At 36.8% G+C, this 25,596-nt stretch overlaps 1 protein-coding gene across 1 annotated transcript in view; it reads right to left on the bottom strand.

Annotated features, from left to right (window-relative positions):
* The window catches only part of DTHD1 (death domain containing 1), an 87,713-nt gene extending 64,904 nt beyond the window's left edge, over positions 1-22,809 (bottom strand). Inside the window, exons 1-5 of the mRNA XM_040237995.1 lie at positions 22,386-22,809; positions 19,569-20,181; positions 15,767-16,097; positions 11,715-11,894; positions 10,421-10,665 (exon numbers count right to left, since the gene is read on the bottom strand). Of these exons, the coding sequence (XP_040093929.1) occupies positions 10,421-10,665; positions 11,715-11,894; positions 15,767-16,097; positions 19,569-20,181; positions 22,386-22,656 (1,640 nt within the window). The 5' untranslated portion in view covers positions 22,657-22,809. The remainder of the gene's footprint in view (positions 1-10,420; positions 10,666-11,714; positions 11,895-15,766; positions 16,098-19,568; positions 20,182-22,385) is intronic.
* Between the last annotated feature and the right edge of the window lie 2,787 nt (positions 22,810-25,596).

Raw genomic sequence — 25,596 nt, 5'->3', positions numbered from 1 at the left:
CCTCATATTGTATGTAAAAGTCAATTTCAGATGGATTGAAGACTTACATGAAATCCAAACCTTTAAAATTATAAGATAATAAAGAACATTTTTATAATTTAGGCGATAGAAGTATTTTAGGACTGGGACAAAAAACACTGATAATAAAAGAAATATACGATAAATTAGTCACATAAATATAGAAATACAGGCCACAAATTGACAAAGGTTTAGCACTGAGACCATTAAAAAAATCCTACAAATCAATGTAAAAAGTTCAAAAATGAGCAAGAAATTAACAGTTACCTGACATATAAGAAAACACAAATATCTAATAAAAGCCATTATGAAAGATGTCACCTTTACTTTAATCAGAGAACTGCAGATTAAAGCCACAAAACTCCATTTTTCAACTATTAGGTTTTCAGATTACAAAATCTGGCAATATGCAAGGCTAAAAAATATAAAAAATATGAGAAGGATGAAATTTAGTTCTACCAGTTTGTACAACCTGTAAAATTGTACATGTGCATACGCTATGCCCAGCAGTAAGACTGGTAGATACTCTGAAGAAGTGCTTACACAAATATACTTTGAGTGAAGAATAACCAAAATAGTAATATCCATGTTAGCAAAAATTGAAATTATGCTAATAACCCCAATAAGAACAGTGATAATTGAAATACAAAGCTATTCAATAGAATATTATACAAAAATGAGAACAAACGTTATACAATTATAAATGGAACAGCAAGACCATAAGACTATATGCAGAAGGGTAGCATTTTTACAAATGGCAAGCACAGACAAAGCCAAACAAGACATTATATATGGATGAATAAAAATATATTGATGAAAGTAAAAAAAATTAAAAGCAAAGGAATGAGTCAAAATTTTCTAATAGTGGTTAACTTTGGTGAAAATGAAGAGTAATTAGGGTAGGGAGGTAAGGGATAGGATGGGAAGAGACAAGTAAGGAGATGTAATTTTATTGATGATATATAATTTCTTAAGTTATGAGATAGTTTTATCAGTTTCTCCATTTTATTATGTTTTATATGACATGTATATTGTCCAGATATTCTTGTATATGACTCACATATATTTTGATAAGGTGATCTTAAAACCAATAGCATTTTGTAGACATGGCATTTTTCATGCAAAAAAAACACAATTTCCCATCTAATTCTCTAAAATATTTCTTGCATAATATGGAATAAGCTTCTATTTAATAAATTAATTTCTCCTTTCATTCAGTTCAGTTCAGTTCAGTTCAGTTGCTCAGTCGTGTCTTACTCTCTGCAACCCCATGAAGCGCAGCACGCCAGGCCTCCCTGTCCATCACCAACTCCCGGAGTTCACTCAGACTCATGTCCATCGAGTCAGTGATGCCATCCAGCCATCTCATCCTCGGTCATTCCCTTCTTCTCCTGCCCGCAATCCCTCCCAGCATCAAAGTCTTTTCCAGTGAGTCAACTCTTTGCATGAGGCGGCCAAAGTACTGCAGCTTCAGCTTTAACATCATTCCTTCCAAAGAAATCCCAGGGTTGATCTCCTTCAGAATGGACTGGTTGGATCTCCTTGCAGTCCAAGGGACTCTCAAGAGTCTTCTCCAACAACACAGTTCAAAAGCATCAATTCTTCTGCACTCAGCCTTCTTCACATCCATACATGACCACAGGAAAAACCACAGCCTTGACTAGACGGACCTTTGTTGGCAAAGTAATGTCTCTGCTTTTGAATATGCTATCTAGGTTGGTCATAACTTTTCTTCCAAGGAATAAGCGTCTTTTAATTTCATGGCGGCAGTCACCATCTGCAGTGATTTTGGAGCCCCAAAAAATAAAGTCTGACACTGTTTCCACTGTTTCTCCATCTATTTTCCATGGAGTGATGGGACCGGATGCCATGATCTTCATTTTCTGAATGTTGAGCTTTAAGCCAACTTTTTCCACTCTCCTCTTTTACTTTCATCAAGAGGCTTTTAGAAATCTTTTCTGGCTCATAATTAAATAACTGTCATGTTTTGCCCAGAAATCATTCACACATGAAGGAATGTACTACAACAAAAACCTTTTATTCTTTATTTTCAAACTATATTTTGACATCAAATTATTTTATCTTTTTTATATTCTGAGGCATGGATTGCTTCATTGTGTTTCTATTTCCACAGAAAATGTTCAGCTAGCTTTTACTCTTTGATATAAGGACATTAAATAAATAGTACATATAGGTTTTTACTTAATTGTTTTATGCTCCTCTAGATAGAGAAAATGCATCTCCCATGTCTAGCACTAATAGCAGCAGAGCATATCATAATTTATCAATTTAGTATTGTCAGAAAGTACAGAAAATTAATGGCATGATTTATTTTTCCACAAATTTACTCATTTATTTATTTAATTCACCTAATTCAACATGGCACCAACTATGTTGTAATTATGCTGAGTGATTATAAGTGGAAAAGAGAATTTAATAACACTATGGTGTGATTTAAGATATACAAAAGAACAGGGCTGACACTAAGAGAGGAACAGTCAATTCCTTCTGGAGATCATAGACTATCTTGACATAAGGAGAGAGCTGAGCTTCAACTTATAGAACAAATGAGAGTTCTTCAGCTAATCATGGTAGAAAAAGCAGAGAGATTGTGTACTAAGGCAAAGAAATGGAGAAGAAAAAAGAAATTTGGCTGGTTGAATTGATGACAAATGGCAATCTTAGAACACCAGACAAAATGACACAACACAAATACACAAGTTAGACAAACTCTGAAGCTGGAAAGAAAATCCCCTAAGTCTGGGGGCGAAAAAAATCTCAAAAAGCTAGAATTCTTTTTGCTCCCTAGAGAACACAAGGGATTGATTCCATGAATCAGCCTGCCCCAATCCCACCAGCCACGCACACACACCAGATGTGTGGGGTCTGGAGTCTAACACGCACTCAGGCACATTACATACAGCCTCCAGCTGTCCGCTAGAACTAACTCAGTCATAAAACTGGAATCCCCAGAAGGACAGTACTGGCCTTGAAATGAGAAACAACAAAAACAACCAAAATCCCTTTGAACACTGACTCAAGAAAGCAACAAAGAAGCATACACAAGCTTCTCTGGGTGGAAAGGAAGGGAGAAGAACAGTTGATCTGATCAACAATTATAATCAATAAATAAATTTCTAAGATTAAGATTCATAGAGTAGAATTAGTATGAAAGACAATTTACTAGTTTACACCATGTAAATAGATATCACAGTTAAAATCATGCTCATAGGTAAAATAATCTGAATGAGACTTAAAATGGAAGTGTTTACAATGATTAAAGGAATAAAAGAAGAAATAGGAAGCATAATGAAAAAATAGAGAACCTCAGAAAAGATATGTAAAAAATTTTAAAATATAGCAATAGCCATTTAGAAGAGAATTATAATTATTAAAATGAACAAGTTAAACAATTGACTGTAAAATTGGTAAAATATATGATAAATCTAAGGAAATCTCCACAAATGTAGCATGTAAAATATTAAAAATATTTAAGATTAAGTTGGACATTCATATACATTATCTTTAACCTATTTATATTTACTTAATATAAATGATTATTTTATTTATATAATATTTTCTCTTTAGTTTCACCATGCTCTGTTACCACTTTGCCATATGAATTTTTACTTTTCTTTTGCTTTTATATTATTTATATTCAATTCTAGATTTTTGAAAATGAGTTAATGTCCTATTCTTGATCTGTTAAATTTTATTTTATCCTCAATTCATTAATTTTCTTATCTATTTATTTATATTGCTAAGAACAAGTGAGTAGTACATTTTGTGAGCACTTGTACTAAAAAAAAAAAAAACAAAAACTTGCTTGCTAGGTGAAAACCCTAATTCCACATCTTCCCTTCAAAACTCTGAAGGCTTTAGTCCATTTATCCTTGATATTTCATGCTACAGAATGAGCCTCGGGCTAGACTGATTTTATTCCTTCTTACTTAATTTATTTCTGCTGAATGAATGCTTATGGACTTACATTTTATTTAAAAATACATTTCAATTTGCTATGTTATATCTAAAGTATAGGTTTATTTTTTTTCATAAATTTTGAAATCAACACTTTCTAACTCAAGGTTTCAGAAAATTGCATTTCTATGCCTTTGATTATTACTTCTTTCATGGTTGTTTTGGTCTCTTTCTCAATGGTACTTAAAATTCTTAAGTTATATCACTTTAGATGAGTCCTTATCATACCTTGGTGACTTTTCATCTCAGTTTCTTATCTTTGTATCTCATCCTGTTGTTCTTTATTCTTTTCTGCTCCATCCTGATGGTCATTTCTATATTTTTTTCGTTGTTATGTTTGTTCTTCTTTGAAGTCTTGGTGTTGATTGGTATTATTTTTTTCCCTTACAAAAATCATGGAGGAGTTGGGTGTTTTCTTATCTTCGAGTGAATATCTGTTCACCCGTTTTCAATTTGGTTGCCATTTGAATCTTTCATAGATCTAGAGGGCAAAATTTCTAAACCAGTTTTCAGTGTCTAGTCATTTTTGCTGAGTATAATTTCTCTGGACAAAGGTGTAACTTCTCCTATTGATATTGACTAGATTTCCAGTACTTCGAGTCAATGAAGTGTGTGAAAATGTGCCATCCCCAGTATGCGTATCTTTTAGAGATCTTATTGCCTCTACTGTTATTCCTATATTTTGGCGATTTCATTTTTGACAGTGCCATACACTGCCTCCAATTTCTGTCCACATTCTGCCTTGTTGCTTCTGAGGGATGTGGAAATACAGCAAGGGAGAGGCAAAAGAAATATTGATCCAGTCACTTGCACAAATGATATTTGCGTATGACAGGGATACATTTTTATTCTCACTGGTGAATATAGACTATGAATAAGATCAACAGTTGGGAACAGGAAATTGTTTTATTATTATCTTTCTGGCAAATGTAGCTACTTTATTTTATAATATAAAGTACATGTCAACGCAAATTTATTTTTATTAATCCTTTGCAACCTACCCTAGAGACAACTGAAACACTGCTGCTGTGCTGCTGCTAAGTCGCTTCAGTCGCATCCGACCCAGTACGACCCCACAGACGGCAGCCCACCAGGCTCCCCAGTCCCCGGGACTCTCCAGGCAAGAACACTGGAGTGGGTGGCCATTTCCCTCTCCAGTGCGTGAAAGTGAAAAGTGAAAGTGAGGTCGCTCAGTCATTCTGACTCTTAGCGACCCCATGGACTGCAGCCTACCAGGCTCCTCCATCTATGGGATGTTCCAGGCAAGAGTACTGGAGTGGGGTGCCATTGCCTTCTCTGGAAACATTTACTAGATTTTAGCAATAGGTTACCAGTAAGAATCAAATTTTAGAGTTAAGCTCTCATCTTTAAATATATATATATATATATATATACAGACATATAAAATATATGTATATAAAATGTGAGGATATTTGAAAGAGAATGTCTTAATCTGTTAAGACTAATATGTTTAAATAGGAAGCTCCAGGATATTTCTGGTTTTAAATCTTACATTTCCTTGATATACAAGAACATGGATTAACTCAATGGCAGTTAGGATATAATACATAAAATTTTGTACAGCAAAAGCACATACAGTTGAATTGTGTCTATATTTCTATGTTCACTCTCACATACCTAATACTAAGAAAAGTTTAACTTGGTCGCCTGGCCAATATTCTACTATTGTCAGCTTACTTAATTAGAAACACAGTGGTAAAGAGCAAAAAATCTAACTCAATTTCTAATCTTACAGCCTCAGAATAAATATATGGCAGATCCATGTGCTATATAGAGTCACGATTAGAGATAAAATATGTGAGTCCAAACCAAGCTCACACACTTCTTAGGCACAGTCCTTCCTCAGTATCTGGGTGCAACAGACTGATTCCAGGACCCCCCAGTTCAATTCAGTCACTCAGTCATGTCTGACACTTTGCGACCCCATGAATTGCAGCACGCCAGGCCTCCCTCTCCATCACCAATTCCCAGAGTTCCCTCAAACACATGTCCATCGAGTCGGTGATGCCATCCAGCCATCTCATCCTCTATCGCCCCCTTTTCCTCCTGCCCCCAATCCCTCCCAGCATCAGAGTCTTTTCCAATGAGTCAACTCTTCTCATGAGGTGGCCAAAGTATTGAAGTTTCACTTGTAACATCATTCCTTCAAAAGAACACCCAGGACTGATCTCCTTTAGAACGGTCTGGTTGGATCTCCTTGCAGTCCAAGGGACTCTCAAGAGTCTTCTCCAACACCACAGTTCAAAAGCATCAATTCTTCGGTGCTCAGCCTTCGTCACAGTCCAACTCTCACATCCATACATGACCACTGGGAAAACCATAGCCTTGACTAGACGGACCTTTGTTGGCAAAATAATGTCTCTGCTTTTGAATATGCTATCTAGGTTGGTCATAACTTTCCTTCCAAGGAGTAAGCGTCTTTTAATTTCATGGCTGCAGTCACCATCTGCAGTGATTTTGGAGCCAAAAAACTAAAGTCTGACACTGTTTCCACTGTTTCCGCATCTATTCCCCATGAAGTGATGGGACCAGATGCCATGATCTTAGTTTTCTGAATGTTGAGCTTTAAGCCATTTTTTTCACTTTCCTCTTGCACTTTCATCAAGAGGCTTTGATGTATAGCAAAACGAATACAGTCTTGTAAAGTAAAATAAAGAAAAAAATTAGATTTAAAACTACTTAATGAAAGAGTGAGAGAGAAAGAGAGGGGAAAAGTCAGAAAGGAAGATAGAAAGGAAGAAAATCTATATAAAATGATTTACATCTGTATGCAGGTCAGGAAGCAACAGTTAGAAATGGACATGGAACAACAGACTGGTTCCCAATAGAAAAAGGAGTATGTCAGGGCTGCATATTGCAACCCTGCTTATTTAGCTTATATGCAGAGTACATCATGAGAAACTCTGGGCTGGAAAAAGCACAAGCTGGAATCAAGATTGCTGGGAGAAATATCAATAACCTCAGATATGCAAATGACACCACCCTTATGGCAGAAAGTGAAGAGGAACTAAAAAGCCTCTTGATGAAAATAAAGAGGAGAGTGAAGAAGTTGGCTTAAAGCTCAACATTCAGAAAATGAAGATCATGGCATCTGGTCCCATCAATGGGAAATAGATGGGGAAACAGTGGAAACAGTGTCAGACTTTATTTTGGGGGGCTCCAAAATCACTGCAGATGGTGACTGCAGCCATGAAATTAAAAGACACTTACTCTTTGGAAGGAAAGTTATGACCAACGTAGACAGCATATTGAAAAGCAGAGACATTACTTTGCCTACTAAGGTCCGTTTTGTCAAGGCTATGGTTTTTCCTGTGGTCATGTATAGATGTGAGAGTTGGACTGTGAAGAAGGCTGAGCACCAAAGAATTGATGCTTTTGAACTGTGGTGTTGGAGAAGACTCTTGAGAGTCCCTTGGACTGCAAGGAGATACAATCAGTCCATTCTGAAGGAGATCAGCCCTGGGATTTCTTTGGAAGAAATGATGCTAAAGCTGAAACTCCAGGACTTTGGCCACCTCATGAGAAGAGTTGACTCATTGGAAAAGACTGATGCTGGGAGGGATTGGGGGCAGGAGGAGAAGGGGACGACAGAGGATGAGATGGCTGAATGGCATCACCACTCAATGGACGTGAGTTGGAGTGAACTCCGGGAGTTGGTGATGGACAGGGAGGCCTGGCGTGCTGCAATTCATGGGGTCGCAAAGAGTTGGACACGACTGAGTGACTGAACTGAACTGAACTGAAAGTGAAATAGTTAGGAAAATGTTTTAATAAAAATCTAGATATTCAACTGAGAAAAAAAGCCTTTTTAATTCCTCTTCACTTTCTACCATAAGGGTGGTGTCATCTGCATATCTGAGGTTATTGATATTTCTCCAGGCAATCTTGCTTCCAACTTGTGCTTAATTCAGCCCAGCATTTCTCATGATGTACTCTGCATAGAAGTTAAATAAGCAGGGTGACAATATACAGCCTTGACATACTCCTTTTCCTCTTTGGAACCAGTCTGTTGTTCCATGTCCAGTTCAAACTGTTGCTTCCTGACCTGCATATAGGTTTCTCAAGAGGCAGGTCAGGTGATCTGGTATTCCCATCTGTTTCAGAATTTTCCAGTATTGTGATCCACACAAAGGCTTTGGCATAGTCAATAAAGCAGAAATCGATGTTTTTCTGGAACTCTCTTGCTTTTCCATGATCCAGCGGATGTTGGCAATTTGATCTCTGGTTCCTCTGCCTTCTCTAAAACCAGCTGGAACATCTGGAAGTTCACGGTTCACGTATTGCTGAAGCCTAGTTTGGAGAATTTTGAGCATTACTTTACTAGCGTGTAAGATGAGTGCAATTGTGCAGTAGTTTGAGCATTCTTTGGCATTGCCTTTCTTTGGAATTGGAATGAAAACTGACCTTTTCCAGTCCTGTGGCCACTGATGAGTTTTCCAATTTTGTTGGCATAATCAGTGTAGCACTTTCACAGCATCATCTTCCAGGATCTGAAATAGCTCAACTGGAATTCCGTCACCTTCACTAGCTTTGTTCGTAGTGATGCTTTCTAAGGCCCACTTGACTTCACATTCCAGGATTTCTGGCTCTGGGTGAGTGATCACACCATTGTGATTATCTGGGTTATGAAGATCTTTTTTGCACAGTTCTGTGTATTCTTGCACCTCTTCTTAATATCTTCTGCTTCTATTAGGTCCATACCATTTCTATCCTTTATCGAGCCCATCTTTGCATGAAATGTTCCCTTGGTATCTCTAATTTCCTGAAGAGATCTCTAGTCTTTCCCATTCTGTTGTTTTCCTTCTTTGCGCTGATCGCTGAGGAAGGCTTTCTTATCTCTTCTTGCTATTCTTTGGAACTCTGCATTCAGATGCTGATATCTTTCTTTTTCTCCTTTGCTTTCCACTTCTCTTCTTTTCATAGCTATTTGTAAGGCCTCCCCAGACAGCCATTTTGCTTTTTTGCATTTCTTTTCCATGGGGATGGTCTTGATCCCTGTCTCCTGTACAATGTCACGAACCTCAGTCCTTAGTTCATCAGGCACTCTATCAGATCGAGTCCCTTAAATCTATTTCTCACTTCTACTGTATAATCATATAGTTTGGACTGCCAGAGGTACCAAACTCTATGGATATTCAAGTCCTTTTTGTAAATGGTGTAGGCTTTGCACATAACCTAGACATACATCTTTTTAATCATCTCAAGACTAAATATAATACTTGATACAGTGTAAATGGTATATAAATAGTTGCCAGTGCATGGCATATTCAAGTTTTGACTTGAGGAACTTGCTAGAATTTTTAAAAAATATTATCTACCTGTGATAGATTGATCCTCAGATGTACAACCTGCAGATAATTGTAATACAAGTTCTTAGTCTCATTGAGTTTCAGACTTCCAAGTGATAAAATGAAGGTGAGGTGGTGGGCAGATTGGATGAGATAATATACATAAGAAATCTGGTTTAAAAAATTAGCTTCTCAGTTAATAATTGTTATTATTTCTGTCTGAAGTTGTTTCTCCCTCTAATGTTTTCTCCAAAAAGAGAAAAATTGTCTTCAGAATCAAAGAATGTAAAGGTTCCGGTTTACCTTTCTTATTAGGAAAAAAAACCAAACTATTAAATGAAAGGACAGAAACAAAGATTACGGTTGCTATTTGTGTGTGTGTGTGTGTGTGTGTGTGTGTGTTTAGTCACTAACTTGTGTCTGACTCTTTTGCGACCCCACAGACTGTAGCTCTTCAGCCTCCTCTGTCCATGGGGCTTTCCAGGCAAGAATACTAGAGTGGGCTGCCATTTCCTTCTCCCGGGGATCTTCCTGACCCAGAGATCAAACCCGCATCTCCTACACTGGTAGGCATTGGCAGGCGGATTCTCTCACCACTGAGTCACCAAGCAAACCCCAACTATTATTTAGTGCCCACTATTTATTGCTAAAATGTCATATCTGTTTTATTTCTGGCTGGCAACTCATTATGTATATTAGTCTCATTTGTGGGGAATTTTTTTAATTATAAAAATTAGGACAGAAAGGAAACTGCCTATGTGGCAAATATAGACTCAAATTTATTTTTTTAAAGATCAGTTTATTTTTTTTCTACATTAATGGAACACTTAAATATAGAAATTAAAATCATCATATCACATCTTTGTAATTAACCATATCATAAATTTTTTGAAAGCAAGGATTAATTTTGCCTCTTTTGTGTCAGTCTTTTCTCATAGCATACTTTTGGACCCATGACAGCTAAAACCATTACCCTTCCAGGTCCACATTTTATTTCTATATTAAAAATATTTCATCGTATTTCAATGGTGATACTTAACTATATCTGATTACACTTTTAATCATGTTTCTTTGTTTACCATCAAGTCAACTAGAGCCATTAGGGTCAAACTTACCTGTTGAAGTATAAAGGTATGATTCTGTTTGTTGTGGTACAAGCTGTTCTTTTATGATCTATTTCAGATCCAAGATTTTTTTTGTCAGGGTGTGGAGAACAAGGTAGGAATACAGTGACTGGCTTCTGAAAAGGATGTGTTGATGGGTGCTGAATATGAATCACAGGGCTTGTGGATAATACTGAGTAAGAAGTCTCTTGCTGAGTTTTTAAATATGCCACCAGAGATGGGTCAACTGGTTGAACCTAACCAAAGACAAATAAAGGATATACATTGCTGTATCTTAATAGCAGAAGATGCAAAGTATCAGCACATGTCTAAGTCAATTTTCTAAAAATTTACTAGAACATAGTATTATACATTTTTCTCTGCATTGTTGGCTAGAATCAATACTATCTTATGAAAGATCATAACAACTGGTCCTCTTTTTACAAAGCCTTTGTAAAATCTAGGTTTCTTGTTCTATGGTATAAATAACTGAGATCACTCTTAATTGTAGGCAACAAAATGACCCAGAAAACAACATAGACATTTTACATAATTTCTAATTAGAACTATTGTTAGATCAAGTGATCTTCAGAAAATAGACAAACAAGACTACATTTATTTGTTTCCTCTCACATAAGAAGCGCTAATAAAAATAACTAGCATGATTTCAAAATTTCACAGTTTATAGAAAATATTTATGAATCAATTATTTATAATATGTTTTCTTCCTGACTTTTCTTCTCTTATCCATTATGGTAACAACTGGGAAAAATTAGGAAAGCATGAGGGAGAGTTAGGAAATACTGAGGAAATATGTTTTCTAAAATGTATATTGATACATAGTTGTACGTCTTGTAAATAATGCTTGTATGAATTAAATCCTCATCCCCAAAGAACTGTTTTATAATTAAATATAACCAAATATTCATAATCATAAATGTTTTAATTGATTAGCTTCTTTTTTAAACATCCTCTCAGGTGGAATTCTTGAATTATATGAAAGCCCCAAAGTCCGACATTAATTCTATCATAGATATTCAACATTTTTTTGTCAACAAATATCATAAACAATACAACAAAACAACACAAAAAATAGCTAGAAAAGGCTTTAAAATAAGTCAGGGATTTCTTTGGGAAAGAGATTTAATATGCTCTAAACCATCACTTTTTCACTAGTGACTCTGTAAGTTAGGTCATTAAAAGTATGAAAATTCATTTATTGCTATATTAAATATTTGTATCTTCTTCCCTTTTAGGACAAAGTTTGATAACCCACAAAAAAGCCTCACCAGTTTTTAATATTTACCTTTATTTGTACAAGCACTGATGAGTTGAAAACTCCTGGAGGGTAATTTAAGGATATTCGGGAATCCACGCTTGTCTTATGAGTAAGACCTTTCTTTGTTACTGTAAAAGACTCTTTCTTTAAACAAGACACAACAGAAAACATCCCCAACTTGTAAACTTTCACTTCAGCACAGGTCCCCTGTGTGGATTGAAGGATATTGAGACAATGACATTAAAACACATTAGTAGTGCATTATTCTGGAAGTATATTTCTGGGGAAAAAAGAAAAAACAACAGCTATATACTGTTCCTGTCATTGAGAATTTATTCATTAACCCCAAATGGATGGTCCTTTCGTGAGATAAACTAGAAGTAGTTACTAGGAGTTTCTCAAATTCAAACCACACAATAGAAAAAAAAGAGAAATAAATATATTTTAAAATTTAAATTATTTCCCTGAAAAGGTAAATGGATAATGGGCAACCACATTTAGTGTTTCCACAAATATTAATCATGTTTGGAATCCTATCCTCTTTTAGCAGAATGGACTTTAAGCACTGGCCTCTATCCAGAAAGTTTAACAGTTTTAGAAATTCCGAGGGCTAAAATTTCATCATTTGGGTAGTTTACACAAATTCTACCGCACTTGTACTGTCAGCAAATTCCTTCCTCTGACAATTCATAACCTCCTGATAAAGTCATTTTCTCTATTTCTCTCTTCCATGCAGGGGGAGCAGATGATTGCAAAGAGACACACTTGTGTTTCTTTTTTATATAGTGACATTTAAATTTGGAATGCATATATGCAAGGACATATTCATGCTTTTTTTATCACACAGAAAGAAACTGTGTACATAAATGAAAACATAATTATCTACTCAATATAATCACCAAAGCTTAAAATGAAGAGGAGGACTTAGAAGTAATCTGGTCTATTCAATGCTTCCCCAAACACCAGCCGAGCTCCACCCAGGCATGAGAGGATAATCATCCAGACACACACACAAACATTTCAGGGACAATCACAATGGAAAATAATCTATCATTTGAAAACAGACTAAGGAAGAGATTTCACAATATCTCTGCATGAATCTGTTGCTGGGAAAATTCACGGCATGATGAATGTTCTTAATTGGCCAGAGGGAAAATGGTGAGAGGTAAGAAAAAAGGTTTTCTCGGAACTCATGATGGTTGCCATGCAGTTAAAAAGTATATTTGGCAGATAGTCGGGAAACGGAAGGATTTTAAAGCAGAGGAGTGTCATGAGCAGAATTCTGATGATGGTTTATCTGACTCCAGAATTAGATTTCTTAAATGTCGTATGAACCACATAAAAATTTGGAAGGAATCCAGAGTTTAAATTTTCTTAAGCTAAATATAGGGATAACTACCATTAGAAAACTATTAAAAGAAAAGTGTATGCTTTTATTTTTCTCAGTAGAAATGTTCTCCCTTTTTTTTCTTTTGCACTATTTATTAACCACCTTCCTATCTATTTGGTGAAAAGCATATGTTCTATGAACAGTTTTTGTTATTATTATAATAGTCACTTGGATAGGTCAATGGTAAAAGGTCACAAGCTACTTACAGACTTCTTAGACTGAATAGAAAATGTCTTAGTTGCATGAATTGGAGTAAATAATTAGAACAGGCACAGCTTTCATATTCAACTGTATAATCTCGTTTATAACTCAGAAAAGACCCAAATTGGAAGAGGAAGAGATGAGTCAAGAATTCTTTGTATGTATGGCATTTTTTTACATTTATTCCCTACCCTCGTCTACAAATAATGACAACTTATATAAAGCTGAAAAGTACATAATTTTAATTATTTAAAAATAAGTTCCAGTGGTCCAGAGAAGAACTTCAAATTTTAGTTCCCATTGACTCTATGCTCAGTTTAATAATTGTGCATGTATTCTTTCTTCAAAGCATATGATTTTGTCACCACAGATGGCCTGTCATTCAGTTCAGTTCAGTTGCTCAGTCATGTCGGACTCTTTGCGACCCCATGAATTGCAGCGTGCCAGGCTTCCCTGTCCATCACCAACTCCTGGAGCTTGCTCAAACTCATATTCATCATGTCAGTGATGCCATCAAATCACCAAATCTGTCATCCCCTTCTCCTCCTGCCTTCAATCTTGCCCAGCATCAGGGTCATTTCCAGTGAGTCAGTTCTTCACATCAGGTAGCTAAAGTATTGGAACTTCATCTTCAGCATCAGTCCTTCCAATGAATATTCAGGACTGATTTCCTTTAGGATTGACTGGTTTGATATCCTTTCAGTCCAACAGACTCTCAATAGTCTTCTCCAACACCACAGTTCAAAAGCATCAATTTTTTGGCGCTCAGTTTTCTTTATGGTCCAACTCTCACATCCATACATGACTACTGAAAAAAACCATAACTTTGACTAACTGTCCTTTGTTGCCAAAGTAATGTCTCTGCTTTTTAATATGCTGTATAGGTTAGTCATAGCTTTCCTTCCAAGGAGCAAATGTCTTTTAATTTCATAGCTACAGTGATTTTGGAGCCCAAGAAAATAAAGTCTCTCACTGTTTCTATTGTTTCCCATCTATTTGCCATGAAATGATGGGACCGGATGCCATTTCCTAGTTTTTTTGAAAGTTGAGTTTTAAGCCAGCTTTTTCACTCTCCTCTTTCACTTTCATCAAGAGGCTGTTTAGTTCCCCTTTGCCTTCTACCATAAGGGTGGTGTCATCTGTATATCTGAGGTTATTGATATTTCTCCCGTCAATCTTGATTCCAGCTTGTGCTTCATCCAGCCTGGCATTTTGCATGATGTACTCTGCATATAAGTTAAATAAGCAGGGTGACAATATATAGCCTTGACGTACTCCTTTCCCAGTTTGGAACCAGTCCATTGTTCCATGTCTAGTTCTAACTGTTGCTACCTGACCTGCATACAGATTTCTCAGGAGGCATGTAAGGTGGTCTCGTATTCCCATTGCTTGAAGAATTTTCCAAGGTTTGTTGTGTTCCAAACAGTCAAAGGCTTTAGCATAGTCAATGAAGCAGAACTAGATGTTTTTCCGGAATTCTCTTGTTTTTTCAATGATCCAGCATATGTTGGCAATTTAATCTCTGGTTCCTCTGCCTTTTCTAAATCCAACTTGAACATCTGGAAGTTCTTGGTTCATGTACTGTTGAAGCCTGACTTGGAGAATTTTTTGCATTACTTTGCTAGCATGTGAGATGAGTGCAACTGTGCAGTAGTTTGAACATTCTTTGGTATTGCCTTTCTTTGGGACTGGAATGGAATAGATGACTTTAGAGTTATTATAATAAAGTCTACCATATTAGTGATAGTTTATTAACTACTATCATGTGTTTATGGGCTTCCTTATATCATCTTGAGTGTATTTTCTCATTAATCCTTATTACCCTACCTGGTAGATACTATTATTGTATTCACTTTTTAGATGAAAAAATTGGGTCATAGCAAGGTTACATAATTTACTCAAGTTGACATTGCAAGCAACCAAAGTCTGATGTAGGAACCAAACTTCACACCCAAGCCAGTCTTCCTCCACAATCCATATCCTAACTACCACATTTACTGTTTTCCATATATATACTAAACATGATTTATATTAAACATGATTTATCTCAGTGCATACACACATACAAGCACACAAAGACACTCAAATATTTTCTCAACCCATGAATGATAAAAATAAAGCTACTGTCATCTAGAGATTCTAAACAGAAGCTCATCCCATTAAAAATGTTAGTCTAAACTAGTCTAAGATATGAAGCTAATTAAACAATGACATTGGTTTTGCTTTCCAGGCAAAAATATAACACTTGCTGGTTCCTAGAATCAAGTGTTTTACTCCCAAATTTGACCAAAAAGCTCTGCTGTTTGATCTTTATGTATAGAAAAATGAAACAAACAAAAATAACACATGAATTGACCAGCATAATCTCATCAATCCTTCTATTTTTACCAGTGAAGCAATTGTATCTATACAATGATTTGGTAGTCTGAGTAATTAGTTAGAAGAAGAGTCAAAGAGCAAATATAGGTGTAATCAAGGATTGACCAACCTTGTAATTTCCTCTCTTTCCTTCCAGTGAATTTGGAGTTAGATAACTTGATTGAAGGTTTATGTCAGACACTTTCACCATGATATCTCTGTAATTTCCCCTGTAACGTGCAGTAAATGGAATCGCAATGCATATTGGAAATGGAATTCTCTTTTCCGTATCTGAGCCCTCCACAGTGATGACATTGCTGACCAACTCTTCATTCTCACTCACTATTAAAGAACTCATGCTATTAATTATCCTGCATTGTAAATGTTGTAGAACATAGGCTGGTGCTGTAATATAACAAGACACTTGGGGGACAGTATCATCACTCAGCACATCAAGATACCTGCAGGGGGAAAGCGGACATCATTGTTTTTCAGTTAGTTGATTCATGAACTATATAGTGAAATGCCTAAGAGTACCAGTTCTAGAGTCACACTGCTGTGTGAATCCCAGCTCTCCCATTTCTGACACTGTGACCTTGGGCAAGATACATAACTTCTCTGTGCCTCAATTTCCTCAACTGTAAAATAGTGAAAAATAATAGCAGTCTCATATGAAGGCTGTGAGTATTAAATGAACAATTATACAGGAAAGTGATTTAAAAGCTATGCCTGGCACATAGTAAGTACCATGTAAGTTATCCATTATTATTGTTGTTATCACAGTTATTATTTAGGTGGTCAGTTCATCTCTCAGTTTTGCTCACTTCAAATATAAATCTGAAGATTGCTGAAACTTCTTGATAAATCAAAAACTAATACCTGGATAGTTTTCTAAATTTTGAAGAAAGGAAATATATATATATATATATATATATAGTCCTGGAATTGTCTTATTGTCATAAATCAAGTGATGATGCATATTACATTTTTAAGAAAAATTGAGAAAGTATAAAAGTACTGTGAATGTACATTTAATCAAGGTGAATAGAAACAGAATATTCACAGTCTTCAAAGAATCAATCCAAAAGCTTATTTTTACATTTGGTTTTACTCTTACTTTCTGTACCATCAGCTTTGCCACACATTTTAGAATCTTATAGATTTGAATTCAAATTTGATATTAGTTACTTACTGTTTGATCTTTAACATCAATAATAATTATTAAAATAGCTATTAATAATATTTTAGCTCTTTATATGATCAGGTTTTGTGCTATACATTATTTCATTTAAATTCCCATGCTATGGGGTCAGGCATATCCTACTGTCATTACTATTTTATAAATAAAGAAACTGAGATTTAGAAATTTTAACTTTCTGAAAATTACACAGATAGTAAGTTGTAGAGTCAATAAATGAATCCATCTATCTTTAACACAAAAGCTCAAACTGTCTATTATATCAGACTTCCTCAAATGATTCTAAAACACTGGTTTCATTATCCATTATAAACGGAAACAAATATCAAATACACAATAGTGTGAAGATTGAATGAGATTAAATGTTTCAACTTCTTATAATAGTGAATTAACATAAAATGAGTTTTCAATAAACATTAAATCTCTACATTATAGCTACCAGCTTGCACTTCTTCTCTTCTTGCTATTTCTTGTTTCCTACCAGTGACATGACTGAAACATAAATAGTGTCAAAGAGAAATAAGAAAATCTTTAAAAAATATTTTTTTAAAAAAGAAAAGGATCTTTATGAAATACAGCATAAATACCCAGTTCTAAAATAATCAGGTTTTAACTATTTTCAATTAATAAATTTAACTTTAAAGTGCCCTGTAACACAGAAATCTAAAAAATATGTTGAAATAGAAGAGAAGGTTATTTGTTTATATTTACAATTCTGAACCCATACAGTTAGAAGGAATAGAAAGTTATTCAAGTCATTGGTCTGTTTGAATATTCTCTAATCATGATGATAATGGTACTTAAGAAAATTAGATACATTGTTTAATGGAAGGTGCAATGATTCTGCCTTGTATCACTTCAAAACTGACTCTCTTCTTTGCTCTGGAAGCCCAACTCAATACACTGTCCTTCTGAAAGACTGACAGACAAAGTAGAGCGAGGAGACCTGTTAATGCTTCCATTTCCCCTAGATCTAATCAAGCAGATCTAGTCCAGCCACCAAAATAATCATATTGGTTTATTCCAGTGTTGTTTCCCTTTGAGTCTGTATGCACTAGGACAACTACCCTGAAAGAGAGAGACTTTTAAAAAAATATTCTCCAGGGAGGAATCACAACAGATTCCAAACTAGGTTTTGTTTATGACACTCATCTTTCTGGAGGCACCATGGTTTCCTAGCCTGAGGAGCTTCAGTGAGTAGTCATCTTAAGAAACATGCAAGCCAAGCAAAATTGGTTACATTGCCACAGAGAGGAAATCACCAACAAGGAACACCTAAAGGAGGTGTTAGAGGGAGAGGTTCAGCAGTGACTCATTAGTTGATGCACTGAGTCATTTCTGAAAGTGAGGATACAAAGTGTTAATGTTTTTCTCAAGTGAAATGGGAACTGCATATTGACTGCTTTTACCAGTTGTTTTTCAGAAGCGTAAGTCTTTCAAACCTGGGCACGGGGTGCGGGGCGGGGCGGGGCGGGGGGGGGGGGGGGGGGAGGATCTTTCATGCCTTGAACGTGCTCCTGTGACATCTATGAAATTGACCAGACTTTCAGACATGTAGGGAACCTCAGAGCTCAACCCTTTCCTTTTATAGATGAGATAACTAAGTCAAAGTGAGCAAAATGACTTGCCTGAGACCATAGACTCGTTTGTGGTGTTGTCCTGGAAATGGTATTGTGTGTCTGAAAGAGCACAGATGGGATAAGTGATGTTTGATGGTGTGTGTGGTGGAGAAAGTGAGGGTTGGTGGTGGTGAAATAAATCAACATAGAGATGTTTAGCTGAGAGTGAAGGTCGGCCAAGCAACAAGGTACTAGACCCTTTAGATGATTTTCTCCTTTGATCTTATCAAATAATCCCAGGAAGTATACATAATTTCTACAAATAAGAAAATGGGTCTAAGAAATGAAACAAATTGCTCAGGGTCACAGAACTAGTATGGAATAAAACAGGAGATAAATTTATGTCTATCTGTCTTCTAAACCAATGATATTTTTATTCCCCATTGTCTTCTAAGAGTCTTATTTTTACTGGGAAACTATAGCTTGTGAATATTTTATTTTATTTAGAGAAATATGGATTATTATTACCTTGTATAGGGGCGATGATTCATAAAATAGACCAGTCAATTTCAACATATTTTTTTGACGTCATGGGCTCTTTGTCTAGAGCCAGCTCTAGACCATCTCCAAGGATATAAAGTAGTTGTGAAAATATATATTCAATTTTAAGAATCTCCCAAAGCTTATGCATGAGCCCTCCCAGAGTTCTACAGACACAGGTTACAGATATACAATGATTTATATTAATACATAAAATAAATGTGAGAATTTGAAAATATACATAAAATAAATCAGAGGCTAGGAAATTCTCTTCTAATATTTGAACTCTGCAGTCTCCTAGTTGTTTTTTCCTCATGATAATCTAAAGAGTACTGACTTAGGAAACTGTCCATGTTCAGGACAATTGTTCATTTTAACCACTTTCTTAAACAGTCAATTCCTTCTTCCATTAAAGAAGCATTTTTTTTTTTCTGGAAGCTGTAAGAAACTAACAGTACTAGTAATACCAGCCTTATAAATTTTTATGGGAGTCATAAACAGTTATGATTGCCAATATCTTTTGGAGATATGAAATATAGATATAAAAATTTATTTGTGCATAAATTGTTTTATATACAAGTAGAAACACATATAAGTAGGCGTACACAAGCACCTCTTACATTGTATTTACTTACTCCTTTTCCATTATGTTATTCTTTTGCTTTAGACTCTCTGAGTCACTGGGAAGACTATTCACACATTTATTGGCGCTATCACATGTTATTGAGGATGTGGTAATCTCTTCTCTTTGGCTTTCTGAGATCTCTTGAATTTCTCTTTCTGTTGTCTGGATTATGTCATGCAACTCTTCCCTGTTGCCATTTATGCTCTCAATAGTCATGTGTTCTATTTGTTTATCATCTTTATTTTCTGCATTATCTGGGAACATTTTGTTCTGTGACTCTTCTTGCCCTGTTACATCTCCATTCAATGATGTATTGTTTTCTTTTTCCACTAGTTCTGAACTCCTATGTATTTTATTCTTTTTCAACTGGACCTGGTTTGTGTAATGACTTTCCTCTCCATTTGTGGGAGAAACAGTAGCTGTTTCTATGACATTTTGTTCCCCTCTTGCAGCAATGTCTGTTGCTTTGATATCTTGAATGGCGGACTTTGTCTGCAGTGGAGTGCATTCATCATGCATGCCGCATAAATTACACATCTCCTTTTCTTCTTTCTTTAGAAATGTAGCAGTGCTCCCCAAATATTCATTTATTTTCATGAGGCAGTCTATGAACGTAATGGTTTCTACACACACAATACACACAGAGACACATAAAAAGAATAAATACAAAACTAAACCACATTATGTTTCTCTACTGACATGTAATAAATTACGGAGAAATTATCCTAGAAATCTGTAAAGACTCTTGTGTGTGTAAGACCCTTACTAGGCTTTAAAGCCTGTATCCCTCTTAAAGAAGTCATTTGTTCAACTGTAACTTTTTAAACACATCTAGAAATTGGGGACAAATTATCTTTTTAACATAAGAGCAAAGAGTAAATCCAATTCCTCTTGCTTGTGAAATTTCTTTGAATATTTGAAGGTATCATGACCCCCCCCGCCGCCTCCAATGACATGCTGTCCTACTGAAGTCAACATCTCCCTCCATTCATTCATTCCTCATTTGGTATGATTTTTGGAAAATCCTTTTTCTTCTTTGAATGTACTATATATTTTATCAGTGATCTATTTATAATGATTTGCCTGAAGTTTGGTGGAACGCTTCAAATAGGCTTGGTTAGCAGGCGTGCCATATCTCCATTATTTCTGCTGTTGCAGATGCTATATTTTGTTGAGTACTTTGTTTGCTATTATGATTTAATTAGGTTCACACTGTTCATCCTGCTGGGCTTGTGATCACTGACAATTTTCAAATAAGCCTTTCAAAGAATAGCTCTAATGACACCAATTCTCTTTGGAACCTGGCTACTTAAAAACTAATAAACCAAGTCAAACCTCTTTGCTCTGGTGTAAACCCTCACTGTGATCTGATCTGACATAGTCTCTCACTCCATCCCTATTTCTTATTATTTTCCTATTTATTCATTCCTCCTCTCCTCACAGCTGGGGTCACCCGATGGCTTCTTATAGGCTTAGCAACTCTCTAATCTTTAAAATTCAACTCTGAACTCAGGAATATGTAATTTAAGGTGCCATATAGCTCAGTGTTTTCAAAGTCATCACTAAATCATCTTCAACTGGTGCTGCTGCTGCTGCTGCTAAGTCGCTTCAGTCGTGTCCGACTCTGTGCGACCCCATAGACGGCAGCCCACCACGCTCCCCCATCCTTGGGATTCTCCAGGCAAGAATACTGGAGTGGGTTGCCATTTCCTTCTCCAATGCGTGAAAGTGAAAAGTCAAAGTGAAGTCGCTCAGTTGTGTCCGACTCTTGGCGACCCCATGGACTGCAGCCTACCAGTCTCCTCCATCCATGGGATTTTCTAGGCAAGAGCATCTTCAACTAGTCTAACCTTATCACGGGGCTCTAGTTCTGACTTTTTTTTTTTTTTTTGTCTTGTATCTGAGAACCAGTCTTTATTTTGAACTCCTCTTCTAGGAGCTGACCTTATCATTCTCCATGAATAATCATGTCTTCATATGTTGCCTAGGATCACATTCAGTTCTCTCTAGAGATTCAATTCCTGTCTCTGAGTTCCAGCTGAGGGTCTCTGGGTCATGCTGCTTTTGGACAGATTTCCCTCAATGTCCATTATCTGCTCTCTGACTGAATTTTTAGCATTATCTTCCCTGGATTCCCAATTGATGAGATCTGCCCACCTGCCTTGACACTGTGTTATTTAGAGTTGGATTTCGTGATGCCCATCTTCTTATCTAGAGTAACTGTTGTCTGAGATAATAGGCATTGGATACCACATTCTTCCTGCCATGCTGTACTTAGCTTATTCCCAAGAAACTGTACCTCTCTTTATGTGTGTCTTGGGGGTATAATTTCATATTCCATCCCACCTTAGACTTCCCAATATTTTTGCGATTAGCAAGTTCAAGTTCAAATAAGTCTAAAAATAAAATATCATATTTCAATATGGAAAAACTGATCAAACTTCCTCAAACTAAGCCTATATTTTCCTACTTCTAAGTGTTGGATCCTTCTGATAACACCTCTGCCTGGAATGTTCTTTCAAGGTGCCCAAGTTCTCACTGCATAAACCCAATCCATTCCTTCACCCTCAGGTTAGATGCTGCATTTGTCTTAGCAAAATTCTCCACCTGAAAAAATGTGGTCTCATCTGTTTCTGAAGACTGTTTAGGCACTTCATTTGTATGTCTGTAATGGGATTGTCCTCAATGTTCCTTGTGTTACTGTGCAGTTGTGTTACTGTGCACATCAAATCGTTCATAAGGACCTTAACCTAGCCTCTGTGTGCTCATTAGCCCTCTCAGAGTGGCTAATAAATATTTTTTAGAGAAAGAATAAATAAATACTTGCCTTGTCTCCAGGTACAATGATTCTCTTTGTCAAGCAGTGCATACAGCTGCTGGCAGGTGGAGCGCAGAGTCCCTGCAGTGTGCTCCAAGAGTTGGTGAAGGGCCCCACTGAGCTCCTGACCCAGAAAGACCACCGTGGCGATCCAAGTGGCCCCACCAGCCCTTTCACAGTGGTCTTCACCCAGAAGCACCTGCGTTAGCATCAGGTTTTGTCTCCAAATCTGCTTCAATATATGGCCTAGTTTACCTGAGCCCATGTCTTCTGCATCCATCTTACACTCCAAGAGTGGAATGTTTCCTGACAGCAAAGCCTAAAGGTTTAGCAAATTTAATCTTGGCTATGGATTTTCCTTTTTCTTCTAAAATCTAGGAGATGATCCAAGTCAGCTCGCCAAGCACTTTCCTGCAACATAATAGTTTATTCAGCTTCTGTTGACCAGTGAAAAGTTACTAGGTGACCAAAGGAGGGGCATTCCAACACCCTGGATGCCACTGTGTACAGAATGGTAAACCACAGGGACAGAGTTAGCTCACACAGTCCCACTTGCCATGTAAGTTTTACAGTTTTGATATACCCTGGAAGCTCCATGTATTTTTCACATTTTAAGGCAACAAAATGTGGATTCTGTGGTAGGATGAGAAGTCTATTAATCAAAGGTAAACTAAGTTAATAACATTGCTAATAATTCTATGTGATACTCTAAAATACTTATGCATGAGCTAATATGTTGTCTGAATTGCTTCAAAATAATCTGAGATCATGGCAGTAGTGTATAGATGAAGTAAAATTAGCTATAGGTTAATAATTGTTGAAGCTGGATATAGTTCCATGTGGGAGTCCTTATGATTATCTCTAGTTAGCATATATTTATAATATTTTTACCATAAAGAATTTTAAAAAAATATTCCTCTGCTGGAGCAGAGTCTATTACCACTGGGTAGGAGATTAGTTTAATTAGTGCCTTCTTCTATGGCACGTCTGCAGTGAGATCAAGATAGGTACTTGGCCTCTTTCCTCTTTGATAATTTCTCTCTAATTGGATAAAATGCTCCTTCACTAAAAGAAAGCAAACCTGAAGAGTGGCTTTCTCTAACTAGTGAGAAATCTCCACTGTGTATAATTAGATTTCATTCACAGCAAGTTCCCATTACTGCCTGCCCCTCCATTGGCACGTTATACATGAGGCCAAGGCATTATAGGACTTGATACGGGAGGAGTCCAGGGTGTGAGGAGAAACCCAGAGCAGCCTGCTACCTCTTCTCTGAGCCCCTCCTTTCATCAGGGAGAGCACAGCACCAGAGGCAGAAGGCAGTACATTCCAGACAGGCTCCTGTTCTCTGGGAGACTCTGAAATGAAATGAAAACTTCCAAAGCACAGCCTGAATTCTGCCCTCCCTCCCATGGTCATTGCCTTGTCTCATCTTAAGCACCAGAGTTCTTAGAGCAACACTCAGAATACCTAGAAGATGAGATGTGAAAATACAGCCCAGTAAATAGGGAAGAAAGAGTGAATGCCACTGCAGGCCTAAGTACAGCCCAAGAATTCTTGTGGTCTGAAGAGGCTGAGGAAAAGGAAAAGAGTGATATGGGAAGGGGTGGTGAGGGGTGGGGTAAAGGTGTGGGCTTATTCTCCAGTGGAAATCTTATTTTTCAGTGACTTCTGTTCCTTTAACTCCTGAAATATGTATGTAATTTGCATAATGTTGTGTATATGGCTGCAATTTGAGCCCAATTCTGAGAACTTTCTGTAGCATTTACTGTGGCCCAAGTACTATCTACATGATGGGAACTTCAGAGAAAGGCGGAAAGATGACTGAAATCAGCTTAGACTGTGTTGAGAATTAGAGCAGAACTGTGAATTCAGAGTATCCCCAAAGCTTTGAGGGGTAAAAATTTCACTCGGATTAGAGGCCTGAAAAGTGAAAGTGAAGTCACTCAGTCATGTCCGACTCTTTACTACCCCATGGGCTGTATCCTACCAGGATCCTCTGTCCATGGGATTTTCCAGGCAAGAGTACTGGAGTGGGTTGCCATTTCCTTCTCCAGATTAGAAGCATGGGAGATGTTTAATTAGGAGCTAATGGATGAGCAGGATTTGAGCAGCCTTCACAACAGAGGGAAGGGATGTTCCAGCATAGGAAATAATATGATCAGAGGCAGGGAAGTAAGACATGACATTGTATGATCCAAAAGAGGAAAGGATGGCTTTTGAAGAGGGTTTATGAGTCTGGGAAGTGGTAAGAGAAATAAGTATGGAGAGCAGTGAAGTTGGAATTGTGTTTTTGCAGACAAAAGAGAGACATTAAATATTTTTGAACCAAGTAAATCTATAGTAAAATCTATGCTTTAGGGAGTTAGATGGTTTAGATGGTAGACATACAAGAATGAAGTGACTTGAGAGTCCATGTTAGAGCAGCAACAGTGCAGGCAAAGGAAGGTGATGCTTTGAGAGGAGATTTGAAGTAGAGGGACTACAACTAGAGCAATGGAAGCAGTGGCAGACTTTATGTTTTTTGGCTCCAAAGTCACTGCAGATGAGACTGCAGCCAGGAAGTTACAAGACGCTTGCTCCTTGGGGGAAAAGCTATGACAACCTAGACAGCATGTTAAAAAGCAGAGACATTACTTTGCCAACAAAGGCCCATCTAGTCAAAGCTACAGTTTTTCCAGCAGTCATGTATGGTTGTGAGAGTTGGACCATAAAGAAAGCTGAACGCCGAAGAATTGGTCCTTTTGAACTTTGGTGTTGGAGAAGACCCTTGAGAGTCTTTTGCACTGCAAAGAGATTAAATCAATCAATCATAAAGGAAATCAGTCCTGAATATTCATTGGATGGACTGATGCTGAAGCTGAAACTCCAATACTCTGGCCACCTGATGTGAAGAACTGACTCATTGGAAAAGACCCTGATTTGGGGAAAGATTGAAGGGGGACGACAGAAGATGAGGGGATTGGATGGCATCACCAACTCAATGGGCGTAAATTTGAACAAGCTCCAGGAGTTGGTGACAGGCAAGGAAGCCTAGCGTGCTACAGTCCATGTGATTGCAAAGAGTCAGATACAACTGAGTGACTAAACCTGACTTGAATTATAACTTCTAAATCATCACTTATAAAAAGAGGAACAGAAAGTATTGAAAACCCAGTCATCTATTTACTTGAGAAACATTTCTTGGCCACTGATATAAAACTTTGCTTGGTAATGGAGTAT

This window comes from Oryx dammah, unplaced genomic scaffold, assembly GCF_014754425.2.
Source record: "Oryx dammah isolate SB20612 unplaced genomic scaffold, SCBI_Odam_1.1 HiC_scaffold_3, whole genome shotgun sequence".
NCBI lineage: Eukaryota > Metazoa > Chordata > Mammalia > Artiodactyla > Bovidae > Oryx > Oryx dammah.
This window is presented reverse-complemented; position numbering and strand designations above follow the sequence as displayed.